The 21,495-nt window shown below is 32.4% G+C and overlaps 1 protein-coding gene across 3 annotated transcripts in view; it reads right to left on the reverse strand.

Annotated features, from left to right (window-relative positions):
* Positions 1-21,495, reverse strand: part of LOC143196611 (uncharacterized) — a 132,721-nt gene that overhangs the window by 16,898 nt on the left and 94,328 nt on the right. For 2 of the 3 annotated variants that reach the window (XM_076404443.1, XM_076404444.1), the window contains exons 5-10: positions 19,644-19,742; positions 15,601-15,804; positions 11,065-11,262; positions 10,857-10,955; positions 9,881-9,979; positions 2,304-2,498 (exon numbers count right to left, since the gene is read on the reverse strand). In XM_076404443.1, coding sequence (XP_076260558.1) covers positions 2,304-2,498; positions 9,881-9,979; positions 10,857-10,955; positions 11,065-11,262; positions 15,601-15,804; positions 19,644-19,742 — 894 coding nt within the window. The remainder of the gene's footprint in view (positions 1-2,303; positions 2,499-9,880; positions 9,980-10,856; positions 10,956-11,064; positions 11,263-15,600; positions 15,805-19,643; positions 19,743-21,495) is intronic. The other variant, XM_076404445.1, reaches the window with a different exon arrangement.

Below are 21,495 nucleotides of genomic sequence, written 5' to 3' on the forward strand. Positions count from 1 at the left end.
GCGTCCATTTTTATGTTTGTTGTTTGTAGGTTATGGTTTATGTTTAGATCACGAAATTTTCGTTTTACGTTGTGCATATTTTCTGTTTTACATTAATTATTATGGAGTAATAATATAAAAATTGATGACAATGCCAGTGTAGTAAAAGATGTAGTGTACCGGAGTAAAATTCTACTACGGAAATTAGACATCGTTTCACAAAGAATGATCTCGCTCCTTTCTAAAAATGGGTTGATCAAGTAAATAGTAGTAAGTTACCTGGATAAACCACAATGCAAATATATCAACGTCATGGTGTTTGTTATGGACATTTTAGTGAAAAATTTAGAATTATCCTTCCTTCACGAACAGGTATTTGGGTAAATGCATATTCATCATTGGTTTTATCAGGTACATATAAAATTATCTATCTACTACATGTCTGTTTATATATTGTTTGTTTACAGAAATTCAAAACCTTATGAAGATCTTAGTAATAAGCTTCAATTAATCTACCAAGTTGCTCGTATGCTGTCAGTGTGATGTCTCTACATAAAGAAGTCTTAAAAAAAGGTAACAATTAATATAACTGGATAATTAGTAGTAATAAATACTACTTTTAATTGTAAAATATCCCTAAAATATTTGCAATACTTTAACTTTTTAGAACAATCAGTGTTCAATCATTTTATAGTAGAGGAATTATATATTTAAATTTGATTGCCTTGTTAAGAAAATATTTGTTATGGTGCCATCAATTAAAAATTTAATTGCTACTTTTAGAGGATTTATTACCTTAAAGAAATCTATTTTGTCTAAATTTACAAATAACTACATTTGTTTAACAAATCTTAACCAAGATTGCTTAAAGATCTTTGTTGGATCTATTAGAGGTCATGGAGGTAGAAACAGCATCCTTCCCCTAGTATGTTCGAGAAATGTTTAAAAGGGCTCATCACTTCAATTTTTTCACATCATTCTCCCGGAGAAAATTGTGAAGAAGATGAACATGTTAGATAACTTATATTCTTTTTTAACGGGAGATCTAGTACCACTTGAGGTTGTTAAATCACCAGTTGAGTCTATATTTTCAGTTCCAGAGAATTTTGCTCTGAGGAAAACAAGAGTCTAATATTGTATTTTAGTCTTATTTCAGGCTATTTAACAAAACTTCTGAAAAAGAGACAACATGCAATATTTGTCTATATTCTATATTAAGTAGTTCCACATATTAAATACTCTAAAATCTAAATATTTTTAAAAAACACATAAATTTTTAGTGTTTCGACTGTCCAATCCATAATGATTTTCAAGACCAAATTTTAATGAGTGAGTTATTATGAGGTGTGACTGTATTTTTGGTTTAATGAAGTTAATGCAATATCAACAGGGAAGGATTTAAAGTTTACCTTCAATATATCAAGATAAGTTAGAACTCTAATAGATCCCATAAAATTGATGGCACTAAACATATATGGGAAGGCGTTATAGAAGAATTATAGATATTTTAATATTGCCTAGAATAGAGTTCATAATTGTTTTTTTTTTGCTTTTTGTTTATATATATTTATATTATTTACACTTATGTATATTTGTATAGGATTTTATTTTAATAAATTAATTTTAAAATTTAAATTTGATTTTTATTTAAATACTATTGGCCAATAAATGTGACGTCACAAAATAATCAGGCGAAATGGCAGACCAATCAAAGCAAAGTATTTTCCTTACAGGTTTCTATATAACTATTTTAAACTAACTAATCAAATTCGCGTTGTCAGCGCCGCCAATGATTGGACTAAGCGAAACTCTGCCCCACTACTTACCATTGCAGTTGCACACCCCTGCTATTGCTTTCAAGAATGTCGCATACGTCTGACAACCGAACGACTTTGACAGGCTCATTCGTTTACGTGTTCGAACTAATCAGAAAGCATTGCATCTCTTTTTAAGTAGAATAAAATAAGAAGAATAGTGTCTTATTCTGAAACGAGTTTACAAATTGCGACAGGCAATACATTAAACATCTTGATGACACATGTGTAAAAAAACTTTGAATAGATTATATATATATATATATATATATATATATATATATATATATATATATATATATATATATATATATATATATTAAGAAATATTAAATATATTTTAAGTTATTTATTATGTCATAATTCTAATATGCATGGTATAGATTTCTGAAATAACCAACGTATTTAATAAATTCTGGCAATTAACACTTCTTATTCGGACGCATCGAGATAATGCCCCAAGTTCAAACCGTCAAACAATTTCCAGGACGGGGCCACGAATTAACTTACGTGAGCAGGGTAATCCAATCGGGCTGTCTTGATAATCATGTCAACGATAGCGGTGAAGCTTCCTCTGGCGGCGATGTAAAGCGGCGTCCTGCCGCCCTGTTCCCTCTGTTCGATGTCGGCTCCGGCCGCCAGCAGCAATCGGCAGATTTCGGCGTGGCCCATTTCCGCGGAGATGTGAATCGGCGACTGGAGCCTCTGCAAAAAGGGAATTTTATTCAAGGGTCTTCAAAAAATCAATTTTTTTTTGTTTCATAAATCAAAGTAGTATAACTATTCAACAATATACAATAGTTATAAGTGTCTTTAGTGAGCGTCCTCCGGTCTGATGTGTGGAGAGCGTGACGTAGTGCGGGGCAAGGATTCTTTGCTAGTTTTAACAAAATTTTTTTTGTTTTGTCCTAAAACCAGGCGGTGGAATGCATGACGCATACCTGGTCGTGGAGTCAAGTGCCTTTTCAGAAGAACTTGAGCTGAGTTGTTGTTTGTGGAATGATCGAGATATGAAGTTCTTGATTGCTGGAGCATTTAAGATTCTAAGTAACAAACTTGAAGTAGACATTAGATCCGTAGAGAAAATAGCAGGTTTGCTATCCCCAAACATTTTTGGATTACTTTCTGGATTTGGAAATGCCAACCGAACGGTCGGTCGAAGTGGAGACCTGGGTACGTGACGTTATCCAGCCATGGAATTATTGCGGTGCCGATCTCCGATCTTAAGTTGTGAGACAGGGGGTTGATTTCCAACCTCTAGAGTTTGAACCAAGTTTTAGCAACAGAGGTTCTGGACATAAATCTAAAAAATGAGTATGGTGGTTTAAGCCAAGAATTATTCCAAGGAAATCGATATGAAAATAGACAGTTAATTAACTTTTAACTAGAGAAAATGAAGAAGAAGAAGAAAAGGCGAAAGCAGAAGAAAATAAAGAAAAGAATAAAAGAAGAAAGAGTACATAAAGTATATTAAGATTTATCGAGAGGTAATTTACTCAATGTCTTAGGCGGCCATACTCAACATTCAAAGGAAAGCTTGAATTCAACAGTTGTCGATTGGTTCCGAAGCATCTTTATTCTGGTTTAAAACTCATTTAGGCATATTTGGCTGCGTGCCTATTTAACAATGGATCTTCCAGTATATTAACCATTCTGACGAGCTTAATATTAACATTGGTATCAGAAGCTTTAATTATCCCCAAAAAGTTGATAATTGACGCATAATCCGATAAAATCCACGCAGCTATCTGGACAGTAAAGAAGCTCGAAAAGAACAGGAGCAAGCCGAAATTATACATATGAAGCTGACAATGGGTTCCAATATGATGCTGAGATAGCTGATTAATTAGTATGTTATTTAAATTAATTAATTACTGCCTCCAACATTACATGTTATATATATATATATATATATATATATTTAATTTTATTATTATTATTATATTAAATACAAAATTGGTCAAAAATCGCACTTGATTTTCACTTTTCACATCCAGAAAAAGTTTTCCTTTTTTATGTTAGTTCACATAGATGATGTGCTTAAAGAAACTAATTTTTTTAAAAAGCGCACCAGCTGATATCTTAATTGTGTTATTAAAAAAACTTTCGAAAATTTATTTACACACTCTTAAATACATTTACTATATGCTCCAAAAATATAAATAAAATTAAATGTATTCTTAATTGACTTAAAAAATCATAAAAATGACCCGAAAAACGGCGTCCTACACCCATTTCCCCCCTCAAACGTCTGCAGGTTTCGCTTGCTCTTCATTCAATTTCTTACATCAAAGACATAATTATACGGATGCAAAGGAACGCGTCCCGCGACAGCGTATCGTCTTCGTGAAAAATCCAGTTTAAAAATAATGAAATTGTCCAATTTTATGGCGGATACGAGAGCGTAAAATGAATAAAGTGAAGCTTTTTAACTTTGTATATACGAGGGTTCTGTTATAACTATTTGGTGTAAGAATATGTCTCTAAATTTGATCAAAGAGTTCAAAAGAAGGTTGGATTTAAACTTCCACCCCTCTTTTGCGAAGAAATAACAGATAAAAGGAAAATATAAAAGAATTGAAAACGAGAACGTGTTAGAGAGCGTTTTAGTTGACGAACGGCCACTCTTGGTCACGCTTGTCAATTGTTATTTAGGGTATAGAGTACCCTTTTTGGGACATCTTTTACCACCGCTGCTGTACCACGAATCCCAGTTAATTCATGGAAAATACTTCTCAGGGTTATTTCGTATTTACTGAGAATATTTGATGTGATGAATGTGTTGGTGTGTAGAAATAGTTAATTAATAATAATATGTAAGTGCTTTATAATTTACATCTAAGTACATCACTATCAACTGTGAACAATCAAGGCAAATTGAAGTTAGCGTCAGATCGCTGGTGCTAACAATTCCAACAAATAAAAAGGTTCCAAAGGCAGTTTATTACGAAGGCTATCGAGGAAGCTCTCCAACGACGACGAGCGAACTAGTTTTCATTTAACAGTACAAACTGCAGAAAATAAAAGAAAATTCAGTAAAGCAACAAAAGTGCTGAAAGAGTTGATCCAAATTGAACAAAACCAAGGAATTCAAAAATATGTCAATACCTAAATCTTGAATACTTAAAATCTAACGTCAACTAAGGGGCTTCGGAGGGTTATTCATTATGGAAAGCTACAAGAAATCTCAAAAGTCCTCTGCAACAATCAATAAAAACTAACAATGATTGGGGCTAGAAACAGTAAAGAGAAAAATGACATTTTCTCAAATCACTTAAAAATGTATTTAAGCCTTTCCCGTCTGAGCTACTTTGAAATGGGGTCAGATGAAGTAAACATACTATAACAAGAGAGGTAAATTTAAAGAAAACTACCGGCTATATACTGGAGACTACATAACAGGAGATATTTTACAAGAACTACCAGAGAAAACTGTAAAAGTATTAACATTTATATTTAACGCAATACTGTGAATGAATTGATTCTGATAATGATAATGATTCTTAAACCAGAAAAAGCATCGAAATATATCACCTCCTGCTAGTGCCTACCGATGATCTCGCCAAGTTTTTGCGCAATCATCACTACATAGTATAAAACAAAGTCGCCTTTTCTGTCCCTATATCCCTATGTGCGCTTAAATCTTTAAAACTACGCAACGGATTTTGATGCGGTTTTTTTCAATAGATAGAGTGATTCAAGAGGAAGGTTTATATGTATAATACATGCATAATATACTAAGGCAACATTGCTAATTTTAGAAGTTTCTAACGTGATGTTGTAAATTAACCTATTTTTTTAGGCTTATTTAGCAATTAGCAAAAACGCTGCTTAACCCTACGAGTTAGATCAAATTAATGTACTACAGTATTGTACACCATAAAAAGGTCTACAAAAAAGTCCGTGATGGTATATGTTTATCTTTTAGAGATAACCCACATTAACCATTTTTATTGTTTACTTTTTACGTGAGAAAATGGCTTATTTACGAAGCTATTTTAAGCAATACGGCATTAATCCTTACCGAATTAAGTACTTTAAATACAGTGTGCAATTAATATAGATAAATATGGTTCCTTACAGCATTTAAATTAAACAAATATTTTCGGAGATATTACAAATTTAAAATTTGCGTTTAAAAATGTGTAATGTAATAAAAATTGTATGAATTTAGATATTCCAAAGATAGCAGGAAATCTTCATAGTAAGTATAGGGGAAGAGGAATTGTTTTACTCCAAATTTAATGCGTGCAGGCCAAGGGCAGTAATGAATGAACCAAAAATACTGATGGATCGATTTTAATCATGTTTTCATTGAGTGGCACATAGGCATATATATTTTATGCCCGTGCAAAGTCGGAGCGGGCCTCTGTGTTTTTATATACAACGTTCATATTTTTTCTGTAGTGTATTTAATTTAGTATCAGCATTGCACCCGTGCGAAGCCGGGGTGGGTCGCTAGTTATATATAAAGAGGCTTAACAATATAATAGAAAAAAGGTAACTTCCTTTTCCCAGAATATCAATATGAGTTTCATAATAAGCACAGGAATATAGAAAAAGTGCATAAACTTGCATTTTTTGGTTCTACTCTTGGAGATATTTCAGGCTTTTGATAAAGTATGGCATACAGATATAGAGATAAATTTACTGAATTACGTTTAATATATACAGGAGTTCTAGTAGGCAGTGTACTGGGTTCGATACTATATCTGTTATATTTAGCCGATCTACCGACCACAAATACACTACTGTGATGATATATGTGGACGTCACAGCCATCTTAACATTTCACAGAGATCCAATAATAGCATAAAAAAAGTTGTAATGTATTGGCTTATCGGTCAGAAGTCCAAGTTATGATTAGAATCACTACAAGATATTTCTATTCGAAGCAATACTTAAGTGTATGTGGTTATTAATGGAATATGGAATCCAACTATACGGTCGTAATAGTGAAGTGCGTAGACTACAACGTTAAACACCATCCGATGTGATTATATTATTATAAATTTTATTTAGCATAAGACTAAGGCAATCTTAACACAGAAGATCATTTAATGAACTGATTTTGTTTATTAATTGTTACTAAAAATGTATCTATGGAAATCAAATGGACGTGTAATCAAGATCAACAGTTTGCTTGGACCGTTCATGTTGAACCACTGGTGGGTACAAATACGAAGCCAAGAAACCCGTCAAAACATTTAGGCCTCGCGATAATACACACATTTTACGACCGTCGCATAAATAACGTGTTTTAACACGTATTAGTTTCTTTTTTACGGTCAATGATGTAAAAGCTTTACGCCCGATAACATGACCGTACTGTTACCGCGTATTCGACTTTCAACGAGAGAATCAATGTTTTATCACGCTATAATGCGATCCGGCTCTGAACAAATTCAGCCGTTATTTAAAACATCGCTTATGTTAAAATAAGCCGCTGTGGGCGTTCGGAATGATCTTATTACCGAGCTGGGTTTTTCTCGTCTTTCTTCCAGAACTTCGTTTGCACCTTATATATTTTTTTAAATCAACAGATAGAAATTATGTACTATATCTATTAAACATATACCAGGAATGGGCATGATGACTAATTTTGGAAAATTATTTTATGAAGATCCTGCCACGAAAAACAATCATATATTTTTTATTATTTAATTAATACATTGTTACTAGTCGTTTCCGTTTAACCTACAATTTGTCTTTATGATAACTTAAATCTAGGTATATACTTAGTAGGACCCATCGACCTTATCTCAGTCTCTAGTGAAATAATGTTTATACATGTCACTGCTGTATTTTTTATTATATGCACCTCACTACACAATACTACACAAGATCAGACGGTTTGATTCTTTTGAGTCTGTGGCCTATTTTGGTGATATCCAAAAGCTGCAATATTTCAATATTCTCATGAGAATGGAGTCTTTCCTCATGCCCCTTGAAATTATCTTGATTTCTTGACTGACTGTGGGTTTCTGAAGGTCTCGATGTAGGTAATCAGTCCTATAGTATTTTGGTGCACCCACAATACTTCTCGGGACTTTGTTCTGAAAAAATTGTATTTTATTTATGTTACTCTTTGCAGAACATCCCTATAATTGAACTCCGTATGTCCATATAGGTTTTAGTATTTCCTTATATAATAGCAATTTATTATGTACTGATAATTGTGATTTTCTTTCAATTAGCTAGTACATTTTCCTATATTTCAATTCCAGTTCTTTTCTTTTCTTCTTTATATGTTCCTTCCACCGAAGTTTTGCATCAAGATTCATTCCGACTTATTTAGCGTTGTTGCTATATGGAATGATAGTATTATTTAATGTTATTGGTGCTTGTAAGTTCTGTTTATAGGTGAACTGCACATGTACAGATTAACTTTCATTAATTATTATTTTCCAAGCTTGTGTCCAATTATTTATATTGCCACTTGTCTGTTGTAATTTTTGTAATCATCATATTGACATACATATTCAATGCCTGTGTAAGACTGAAGCATGTTCGGGAATGTTTTAAAGTTGCTCGAATAATTTTGCTTAACGGACCTGGAAACCGGCAGAACAAGTTGGCATTTACAGGTCTATTTCAGTGCTACCTATAGCCTGAAAATTATTTGAAGAACTGCTGTTAATACGTATTACATTACCACTTCGGTATGGGTGGTGATGTGTGCTGTCTGGATAGATCCTCTACTTCGTTATGGTTGTGTTTGTAGTCCTCTATTTGTCTTTATTTTTAAATTGTATATACAATATTTATACTTTTAGTCCCCCTGTTTGTGTTATTAATTTTATTTATTTATTAATTTATTATTTTATCTATACACTTTATATCTGTCCCCTTTATATCATCACTGTACTATTGTATAGTCGCGAAATGATATATTAAACCATTTATGGAAATACAAGATTTCCACTTCGGATTTTGAAATCAACACTGAGTAATCGACGAAGTACACAGATTAATAGCGGTTATTGAAGAGACATTCGAAGAAACGAAATACTGTCTTGCAATATTCCTGGTTGCCTCACACGCTTTTGACCGTTGCGGTGGAAGTACTGTTGACTAGTGGAATCATATATTTTCTATAGAAAATGTATGATCTCACATAAAGAGCCATTATCACCACTTAAACCTATTTCGGCTGGAGTTCCTTAGGGTATTGTCTTGGGATCATTCCTGTATATGCTCTACACTGCTGATATCCCAACAAAAAAATGAACAATACTTGGGATACTTGCCGACGACAGAGTTGCCTAAGGCTGTAGAAGTATTATAAGTAGCAGTCAACAAGATGTATCAAAACAAACTGGGCAATATAGCTTAATAACTCCAAATGTATCCATGTCAATTTTGCGTTGCTGTGAAATGACAAAAACCTATTTATATCAGTTCACGGATGCCGGATTCTTCAAGCAGAATCAGATAAATACCTTGGCATATATCTCGGTGGTAGGTTTAATTGGAAAAACCTTGTTAGACAAAAAGTAGAGCAGAATAGATTCGTAGTCAAGCAACTGTACTGATTAGTCGGAAGATATTTTTAACCTGACCTAAAATTAAAGAGATTGGTTTATCAGTCAATGATAAAGTCTATTTGAACTCTGTTTGCATTAAGACACCAAACCAACTAGTAATCCAATGTATCAAAAACAAATTTCTGCAAAAGCTGCACGATGACTTTGTTTGTGCGTGTTACAAGAGACAGATGTGTCCAACAATACTTCTATATAGACAGCGTATGAACCCAAATGTCACTAGAGTTAAGTAAAATAAAATATAGAGATACATAGATATATAGACAAAATAAAATAAACAGAGATCCAATTTAGGAATTCATAGCAGAATTTAATAAGTTAGTTCATGTCTCAACATAGATTTTATAAAGCATTTGAAGCATTGCAATTGTATATATTCTGTACCTGATGGCTAAAAATTTTAACATTTTTTCCATACACATAGTCATGAACATTTTAGATTTACCAGTTTCAAGTTTTCCACTATCATTTTGGTTGAAATAATAAAGGAAAATGTGGACGGGTTCAGCTAACTTTATTAATAATTGTTATTTTACTTACTTTATTGAGATAATTTAGGTCAGCTCCTTTGGTGATTAAAATTTCTACAGTGTCAACTACGTTTGCTTGACAGGCCATGTGTAAGGCAGTATTACCACACTAAAAAAATAAAACACTGTTTTATACCTAGATATAAATATTTAGGAAATATGGTACTATTGTTTAACTTTACTGTAGTATACCTAGTAGTACTGAATTTGTTGGCGCTTGTTTGTTAAAATATTTTTACCAGACATTTTGACAGTTGAGAGTTTAAGGTTAGTAAATTAGAATATTCTGCGATAGAATAATACGTATATTTTGAAAGCAGTGAAATTTTTGTGGTACGGTAGCCAAATTTCTTATAAGATATCATTGAAATTATGATCGTCATCAATTGCTGGTCAGTAATTGAAAAATTTAAGAGTGCTGGATCAATTAGTAATGCTAACGGCTTGGATTACTAATAACAAACCGTTCAAATGTTGTAAAAGCAGTATGTGTAAATATTGGTACAAATCCAAATAAAAAATATTGGTTGTAAAAAATAGTTTTAAATATAATTCAGGACTAATTGAATGTCAGACTGTGCCATTTTATTATCTGAACACTTTTATACTACTGAATACTAGACTGTTCAGTAAGTTCCTGGAATAGTATTTTTTTTCTGTCAACAATAGAAACTAAAAAACTCGACAGAATTTTTATAATAGGATAACTAAAATTATTTAGTTAAATTACATTTAGTTTTAAAATGTTGAAAATCTCTTCAAAATCCGTCCAAGAAAGTGCTAGCGTGAGTACTTTTGGGACGTAAAAGTTGGAGCACTGTTAAAATAAAATATTGAAATTGATAGTGGAAATTAAATTAATTTTTAAAACTATAAATTATTCTGTTCGAGGAACATATTAAACCATCTAACAAGTTTACTATTTTGTGATAGTTTGAGTCAATTTAAAATAAAATCGGACACAGATTCAAATATCTTATACCTACATGATTTTGCTTAGATATTGAAGCTCCATGCTGTAATAGACACTCCAGTATACCCTTACTTCCTAGACTTGCGGCTATATGAAGTGGAGTACAACCTTTCTAAAAATAAAACCATTAATAATAGTCTAATAAATAAATAAGTTAAAATACGAGCTGTTTAATTTATGTAATGAACACCCTGTATGTCGACGTCCCTAATCCCTCCTACCTGATTTTCGCTGTCCGGATCGGCACCATTTTCCAATAATATCTGAACTAGTTTGTTCTGTTGATGCTGGGCGGCTATGTGAAGGGGTGTATTTTCCTGATTGTCTCTCGCCTCCATGTCAGCTTCCCTGGCTAACAGAAATTGAGCCACCTCCGCGTGTCCGCCCTGACAGGCTTCGTGAAGAGCTGACCGATTCTCCTGTAAAACACCGTTTGACGTTACATTGTCGGCAATAAATATCATTCGTTTTAAAATACTAAAATTTAAAAAGTTTTTTGGTTTATTTCTTGTAACTTTGAGTCGATATATTGGTACAAACTTCGAAACAGATTGGAAGAACTTGTGGCAATTGAAGTAGAGGGTGGTGGATTTATTTTTAAGCATTTAAATCTAGATTTACACGAGTTTCCTGTAATTTTGAGGTGTAGCCTTCTTATTTTCATGTTAGGAAATCACTTTATTACATTTTTATTTATATAACATTTGTTTACACTCAATACCCGACGGAAATATCATTTATAATTTATAGCAAATTCTCATGTACGGATATCTCTTTTTGACCAGTCGTATATCTCATCCTATGCAATGTACGTCATTCTTTACGGATATATTATAGCATAAATCTACCCAACTGGAATAACAGAGACTGTGAAATAAACTACAATCAAAAAAAGTTTATTCTGTAGTATTAAAATTAAAGAAGATATAAAGTATACAAGACAAATAGTGAAAAAAATTAAAAAGTTCAACCACACAAAAATATATACCATGCATTTATTGATTTGTTGGAAATGGTATTTGACCGAAAAACACTAGGGCAATATTAGAACCAAGAGCTGTAAGTAATAAAATAGGAAGAATAATTCAAGAAATACACAGGATAAATATCAACGATATCATTACAGATAACATGAAATCAAATATCTTCAAAACCCAACAAAAGAAATGTTAAATAGATAAAATATGACTACATATAGGGTATGAAAATATGGAAAGCATAACAATGTCGAGTTAGTCTTATTTTAAAGCTTATTCCAAAGTCTATATATGTCCAATAATCAGATCGGATGACGTGTAACAAAAATAAATATATGATGAGATGATGATAATAAAGGTGATGAGTGTAACATAGGATGATAAATAATTAATTAAGACTTCATTATTGAATCAATGGGAGAGTACTTAGAAAGGAGACAGCTTTGGTTCGTTTGCTGTTTCTTGCTGGAGTTGATATGAGAAAAATACTCCAGAAGAGAGGCAAAAATATATCCAGAAAGGTTCGAGGATGGTAAACCTGCTGTCTTCTCTAATCTGCTCTCCTAGCAGACTTCCCATCTCCATCAAATGCTTATTTTACAAGATCTTAATTCGGCCCGTGCTCCTCTACGGATCTAATGACTACTTCAAGTTTGTTACACCCAAACAGGCGAAACGGCTTCATGTTTTCCAAAATAAGCTCCTCAGGAGCATCTTAAATGCTCCATGGTTTGTCATATATAATGAAATTCACAAGGATACTTAAACTTAAGCACTTCATATCTCAATCCTTCCCCAAAAAACAACTCAGTTCAAGTTCTTCTGAAAACGCGCTTGTTTGCGAGCTGGTAGGCAGTCATAACTTTTGTCCCTATACAATAACATCCAGTCGTTTGTTAACTCAAGTTCGTGTATTGGTAAGCCCAGAGGCAGTCCCAGAAAACCCGGTCCAACTTGTCACTCCAGGACAAGTCTCCGCCATCAGGTATGAGTCATGCATTCCATCGCCTAGTTTTACGTCAGAACAAAAAAAAATACTGGCCGAGGCAAGGAGACTGATCAGAGACAGAAGAAGATAAGAATAATTTATATATGGAGCAAGAAAGAATAGATAATAAACTACTACGTGGTACAAAACGTGTTTTTTGATTATATACATACACAATATACAATATTTATTGTAATCGTTCCATTATTGCCACTCAGCGGAAATTGTGTCAATGGTAGCCGGACTTTTGCCCCACCTTGTATGTGGAAATTTTACGTGCATATTGAAATATTATGTAAAAATGTATGTTATATCGAATATATCGTTGAATTTAAATTGATATCAGTACAGTTCAGCTACATCCCTCCAAATGAAAAAGCAACTTAATTAAAACTATTTCGACATGTCTGGGTTAAATTTAAACGGCCATTTAATTAAAACCGGCCATTATAAACCCTGCCTTAATAAATAAATCAACCGCGTTTCAACACAAAGCCCTGTTCGATTGGTTTATTCGAAGAAAGGGATAAGTTTATTTAAAAGGCTTCGATGTTTTTATATCCCCGGTGAAATACACAGTTTTTTCTCTCTCTGGGAAGGTCAATCGAGGATCTCATAATAAATTCCGGATTGGGATGGTTTTTTTTATGATCCAGTGTAACTACGCCGTCGACAGCTAGAGAATATAGAAGAAATATCGCCTAGACTGTTAGTTTTAGTTGTAGTTTTTAACTGATCAAAATGAATCAAAATGTTACGTGAAAAATTCGTCAACATAAACGTACAGTACGATGAACGAAGGTAAGCATATGCAGTATTACTTAAAATATTACGTGAGTTGTTCAATAAGTCTTAAGTTTATTTGTAGTAAGTTTCATTGATCATTAGACTATTACCAAAGAGTCACTTTCAACTCAACGACAAAACTTTAGCACACTAAACATTTTTCATCATATCCTTTAATAAAAATACATTTTTAACAGTTAGATTCTATGATTAAAGATGGATAGTTATGGTACTCACGCAAATATTACAAAGAAATTTATCTAAGATAACTCATCGGCCTTTACTTAATCTCTAATAACATAAAAGTTAGCAGCACTTTATATTGTTCTCGTTATTCATCTTTAGTGCAGTTCACAACACATCTCCATATTATCACACGGTTTGGTTCTTTTGAGTCTGCGGCCTAGTTGAGTGTTAACAAAAAGTTCTGCAGGTCTCGAAATGTTAGAATTGTGTCGACAATACCTCTCATACTTGTATTACGTTGATATTACTTCTCGCAGAACAACCCCATAACTGAATTCCATACATCCATATAGGTTTTAGTATTTTCTTTGACAGAAGTAATTTATTTTGTATGGATAATTTAGATTTTCTTCCAAATAACCAATACATTTTTCTATATTTTAAATCCATTTCTTTTGATATGCCCTTTCCTATAAAGTTTTTAAACAAGATTCATCTCAAAATAGTTAGTATTTTTACTGTATGGGATTCTTAGTTACTCATATTTTTTGGTATAGAAACAGTTTGATTGTAGGAAGCACAATTTTTTCAAATTTATTTATTACATTGTTACTAGTCGTTAACGACTAACCTACAATTCGTCTTTACATTAACTTAAATCTAGGTACATATTTAGGAGGAACTATTTTGTATCTTGTATTAACATTACAGTTCTTCTATTAAATGCACCTCACTACACTACACCACACAAAATTAAATGGTTTGATTCTATTCAGTCTGTGTCTAATTCTGTTATTATCCAAGACTTACAATGTCTCGATATTAACATCAGAATGAAGCCTCATGTCCCCTTGGAATTCGGTATCTGAAGATGTAAGTAATCAGTCCTCGTATATATTATATGCAGATGCACCTATAATATTTCTTAAGGCTTTGTTTTGGAAAACTTGCAATGCATTTATATTAGTTTTTGCGGAACATCCTCATGATTGTATTCCGTATGTCCCTATAGGTTTCAATATTTACTTATATAATAGCATTTCATTATGTACTGATTAATTATTATTTTCTCCAGTTAATCAATACATTTTACTATATTTTAACTTCATTTCTTTCTTTTTCATTTTTATATATTCTTTCTAGCAAAGTTTTGCATCAAGTTTCATTCCGAGATATTTAAATTTCTTGCTATATGGAAAAATATTATGATTTGTTGTTATTGATGGTTGAGTCGTGTTATTATACGTGAACTGCAGAATTGCTCCAAATACACTTTCTTGTGGTACACGTGCTTTAGCTTCTTTTATTGTAGAATACGTTTTTATTTTAGAGTAAGGCTGGAACTACATCTAAAAATATAGCTGCATAGACCTCTTTACCTTCATAGGCTTTTTCAATTACATCTGCTATTTTATGTACCTCATCAATCGTCGAGGGAAACAACAACTGTTCTAGATAATTCTTGAAGTATTTAACACGAATTTTCTTACTCTTACTCTATTAATTACTTCTTATCGAAAAATTAATTTCTAATCTCAAAAAATGACAATTTGTCATTAGAGTTTGACTGGCAAATCATTATTTTTAAAATATCTAGCACTTTTGAAAAGTTCTGTTAAACCATAACTAAAATAATTATTTTTTAAATAATAACTTTTTTAAGATTTAAATTTTAAAAGTTAAATATCTCTTGAAAATACTTTAGCCGTTAGTGAAAACGTCTTACTAGAATAGTACGCCAGATGATATATGTTACATGGTACAAAATTAACATCTAATATTAAAGCTTTCAATAACCTGAAAAAGAACAATTAGTATACCTTATTCTTCTTGTCTAAGCTAGCACCCATTTCTATTAGTCTCTTCACAATGCAAGCATGGCCGTTAGCAGCGGCATGGAACAGCGCAGTCTGACCATCTGCATCGATTGCATCGATATGGACATCTTCCAAAGTGTCCAATAAAAAATCGATTACGTTGGCCCTGTTATTTCTAGCAGCGCATATAAGCAGAGTATAGCGAGCCTAAAGCAGATTAAATATTAGTATTACACTTAATGCATAAATATACATAAAGTACCGGTCATATATGGAGAAACTTTAAAATATTTAAAATAATATTAGATATAAAACAAGATAATCTATTTTCAATGATTCATATATTCCTTGCTGTTTATTCGCCCTGTATATTGTAGTCACCCTACCATTAAGAAAAATATGGTAGTTGTTTTTTTTGCTGACATAAGAATCCTATTTGTATTTGTGTCAAAAATATCATAATAGTTATTGTGTTAAAATGTTGAAGCTTGTCAGGAAATATTCCGGGGGTTAAATTTATCGTTTCATCTTAAATGCAACCTTAATTTGGTTGTAAATCAAACTGAAATTACCAAGCAAATGATACTTGAGAACAAATAGAGTTATTTTAACATCTAGAGGCTTGAAATCCCTCTAAAATGTCAAGAAAATTCCTCTTATCTATTGAGATGAAAAACTGAGACAAGTGATTTTCACAAGTCTCTTTTGAAGCTACATTTACACCATTAAGATAGTATTGCCCTCACACAGAGCAAGGTCTAGGCTATAAGCTGTGGGTCCTCTAAAATGTTTCGTGTTTAAGTGGCTACCATAGGACTTAAAACACACAGAAAATAAATTAAATCAAAAATATTAAATATGATTCCCTTGCTAGATAAAATATGTCAAGGCAATAAAAATAAAGCTGTTGTTATGTTCAGTTTTTTTTAATAATGACATTTGTATATTAATTAATAGCAAAAGTAATAATAGGACTTTAAATTATTTAAAAGTTTCCCCATTGTTGATACCAGTCGCATACATTCTTTTGAAAAGTATCGGGAATTGGTTATGTGGAAAACCCGCTTACAAATCATCAAAATGATTTTTTTGCCAAGTTGGTACAACTGTCTTCTACACTGACGGGAGAGTTTCAACGTCATCGCTCATTTAGTTCGTGTTTAAGTGTTCGATTATGTCAACTTACTTCAAGTGTTTTTTTTTGGGACTTTTTCTTTTGCTGAGTTGTTAAAAATATTGCAGAAGGGGTTGACAATGAATAGGCTTTATTAAAATACCTACAATACCTGTAATAATTAATAATGCATTTAATTATGTTTCGATCTGTCCTCTCATCGAAACTGAAGGTAACCTTGAGAAACTGAAGGAAATGGTCAGTGTTTTGGAAGAAAAGTCTTGCATATTGTATAACGAGATTGCACCATCCCTCAAGCCTGTTATTATTAACAGAAAACGTAACAAACACTGCTGAATAACCAACTTATTCACCTAATATGATTGTGAACGACATCCTCCTCCTTCTAAACTTCAAATTACTACTTTGGTGCAAGTTTCTTGCTGTTGACAGAGAACAGAAATGTGAAGAAAAAAGACATAAAACAAAATCGCAGAAATCGCGATCTGAAGAAGAGAAGGCTAGGAAGAACGAATGAATGAGAAGAGAATGTGATTGGATTCGGTGAAGAATATTCGAAGTCTTTTGGCACCATCAACAGAAACACTAGCTGACAAGTAGACATTCGCTCCTAGCGCTTTGTTAACGAATTTCTAAGATGATAAAGTATTTTTTGTGTTTTATTAACTAATTCCCGTTACTTTTATCGCAGAATGTCCATCATAAAATAAATTAACCCTATAGTTCGAAAAATTTTATAAAAGTAATCCTTAGATGTATCGGTAAAAATATTCTATCTATCTAAGCCTCAGAAGATCGATTAAAATATTTTTAAAATTTATTAAAGAGTCTACAATATAATCTCGCTGCCCAAATATATTAAATCCCAAAAAAGATAATATATATGCAAATATTTAAAGGTTTCTTAACGATAAATAAATACATGTTTTTGAATTTAAATCGGCTTTGTCGGTATATAAATTTTAAATCGGCTTTGTCAGATTTTGATCGATGCATGTTTTGGTAGTTATTATTTGTAAAATTGATTGTGTAGCAAAAACAAATAGAAATATCGGACGGAAAGTTTAATTATTAAGCTTCAAATTGTATATTAATTTTCCAACATAGTTACTGTTAAAACATTTCTCTCAATATGCAATAATTTTTTTCATTCTCATGATGTTTACTTTTAAAGCAGTGTACTATACATATATATGAATTATTATATAGATCGAGTAAATATATATTTATTTGTAGAAATTCTACCTATTATATTAGTAATTTAATTTATGTTATAAAAGGCAAAACAAATTCATAAACCTATTGAAAATAATAAAGCCTCTGAAAAAGATTACCTGAAGTTTTTGTAATTACTATTTAATTCAAGTGTATTAGCATTACGTCAAAAAATAATTAGTCCTATATTGGTGTACTTTAAAGCATTGCATGTACCACAATGGCTGTCGTGAGGCTTTAATTAAAATGCATTTGTCTGATAAAAAATATTGTAAGTATACACGGAACCCTTTTGAAAAATGCAAACAATGTATTCATTAGGTAAAAATATTTTTTTTCGTTTATATAATGGAATGGTGGGAAGTTTATTTACAATTCAGACAATAATCAATGATATATGATCATCTTGTTCAATGACCTTTTATTATATTTCTGGCAAATCCATAATTCTAACTCCATAGAAATTTTGAGATTTCTGATTGAAAAACAAATCCAAGTGAATTTCATAAGCTTATTTTGAAGACAGCTTTACATCATTAGGAGATTTTTGTAGAAATGGGGACACATCGTAGTCAGATGGGCTAAAGTCCGGTCAATACGGCGGGTACATCAAAACATCCAAGGCAATTTCTCTCAATTTTTGATAGGTCATTAAAAATATGTTTGATCTAGCACCTAGGTTTCACAACCATATTGACTTTTCAAATGCAAGTAGAATATTTTATTAGATAACAAGGTTGTTGTTTAAACCAATTTATATGTACGTAAATTTTCTCCATTATTATTCAATTATTTTCAGTGATATCTCGTAAAGAAAAAAATAAGTTGAAGTATATATATAAATGGCTGACAGTATACTTATAAATTTCAAAAAAGTACGAAGACAATGCAACGACTAGCTGGATAAAGACCCAGCTCAAACTATCAGATAATTTTCAGGCAACTTAGTAACTGATGAATAAATTATTTCTGGATGCGTGGAAAGAATTTTCACTGGCATATTGGGACTAGCTATGAAAAGTAGATCTACTACGACAATGTTAAGTGCAAAAGCAATGAATTAGTCCAGGAGGGCCATAAAGTTCATGAATATTCCGCATTATGAGTATTATATATGGTGAGATGAGAAAGATGTAGTGTACTACAAGCTGCTAAAACCGAATAAAACTGTTACTGTTATTGATGCAAAAAGACCAGCAATAGGGATCACTATTCGTAAGAGATCAAAGACTATGTTTTATGATGTATCTGGTGGGTATATATTGATGTTACACTAAACGATTGTCAGATATTTGCTTTTTTTATTGGTTCAGTGTCATTATATTTTAACTGTTCTTGTTACTGACATATATTTTTAGTTATATATAGAATCCAAGTCTATTTACTACTCTATTATTAAATATGGAATAATTTTTAACGGGAACAAATATTTTATACAAACAACTAAGATAAATCCCCGACCGAACCTGCTTTAATTTGTTTGTCGGCAATTAATTCTTCGGTTAAATACCCCCTCCTATTTGTAGCATCGAAACGGCGTAAATTCGACTGAAGGATTACTTTTATTAATTCCGAACTAATTACCGCTAATTGAAATCGAAGCATCCCTTCAACTGTCGGCCTATTGATGCGGAATTGTGGACGTACTTCGACTTCATTAAGGGCCGGGGTTTAATGTTAATTAGTGGATGTGTACCTTAGTAACCGTGTTAGTGCAAGCTCCTAAATTTATTAGTAACTCGACGGCTTCCGGATGTCCATGCCAGGCGGCCATGTGTAGGGGTCTCATTCCGTACTAAAATCGATAGGGTTATAATAAAGCTTAATGGTATATGATGCAGCTGATATATTCAATGAAAATCACAACTTATTTTTACATTGGCACATTTAAACGTAATATAACAGGTCAATTGAAAAGTCCACGGCTTACCATAGTAAAACATATTTTTTGGCAAAATTACTTTTTTTTAATCAACATAATTCACTTCAAGGGTGATACACTGATTATATCGATCCTCCAACTTTTGGATAGGATTTTTGTAGTACAATTTGTCCTTTGCTTCAAAATAGGCCTCAGTTTCGGTTGTCACCTCTTTCGACGAAAATTTCTTCCCAGCGAGCATTCTTTTGAGATCTAAGAATAGGAAATAGTCGCTGGGAATCTGGATAATACGGTGGATGAGGAAGCAATTCCAAGCCCAACTCATGGATTTTTGCCGTCGTTTTCACTAACTTGTGACACGGTGCATTGTCTTGGTGAAACAGCACTTTCTTTTTCTTCAAATGCGGCCGTTTTTTGGCGATTTCGTCCTTCAAACTGTCCAATAATGTTATACAATAGTCGCTGTTGATTGTTCTTCCTTTTTCAAGGTAGTCAATGAAAATTATTCCTTGCGCATCCAAAAATACAGGCGCCATAACCTTGCCAGCCGACTGTTGTCATTTCCCACGCTTTGGAGCGGGTTCATTGTATTCACTCCACTCGGATGACTGTCGATTCATCCACTGTCACATATCGACGCAAAAACTCGGGTTTATTACGCTTGATCATCTTCAAAGACTGCTCCGAATCATCAACTCGTCGTTGTTTTTGGCCAAAAGTGAGCTCGCGCGGTATCCACTTTGCATGGAGCTTTCTCATACCCAAATATTCGTAAATGATATGATGTACACGTTCAGTTGATATCTTTGGAATGTCTGCTATTTCATTTAAATTAAATTTACGGTCATTCAGAATCATTTTGTGGATTTTTTAAATGTTTTCATCGGTAACGACCTCTTTTGGGCGTCCACTTCGGTGCTCATTTCACCACGTCTAAACTAAGCACACCTATCCTTGATGGCTGATTTTCCTGGGGCAGTATCCGGAAACTCGGCATCAAGCCAAGTTTTTGCTTCAACTGTATTTATCCCTTCAAAAAATAATATTTTATCAACTCGCGAAATCCCTTTTTATCCATTATTTTCACAATAACAAAAATTATTTTACTCAAAATGTTATAATTCACAAACTAATGATCCGATAGCTGTCAAATTTATACTCCCATCTTTTGAGAGTTAGGGCTAGCTAAAAAACAGGTGGATTTTATTCTAGTCGTGCCATCTATGTGTCAGACCGAGGACTTTTCAATTGATATTCTATTATAAAGTATATTTAAAAAACAGAACACAATAAGTACAAACAAGGAAATATTGCTTTTTACAAACTAATGTTATGTCGGTAATTCTTTTCCGTTTTTTTCGCTTACGAAACACTCTACTTGTAATAGATAGTTAGATTATATTTATTCAAAGTATTTGCTAAGTTTTATATATTTTGTCTTTGTTTTGGGCTTTTTATCGATTCCAATATAAAAAAACACTTTCTTTTTTAAGTTAAAACATTTATCGAACCATTTTTTAGCTTCTTCAAAATCGGCGACATGCTGCTCTACAATTACGTGCCCCATCCAAGTAATTTGAACACTTCTTTGACAGGTTGTATGGGACAGGATGTTATTATGTTGCAAAATTAGGTCATTTTGTGTTTAAGCGTATTGTGGGAATTT

The sequence above is a fragment of the Rhynchophorus ferrugineus genome, unplaced genomic scaffold (assembly GCF_030347505.1).
Source record: "Rhynchophorus ferrugineus isolate W39M unplaced genomic scaffold, kcgeb_rfMv2 rfM4, whole genome shotgun sequence".
Classification (NCBI taxonomy): Eukaryota; Metazoa; Arthropoda; class Insecta; order Coleoptera; family Curculionidae; genus Rhynchophorus; species Rhynchophorus ferrugineus.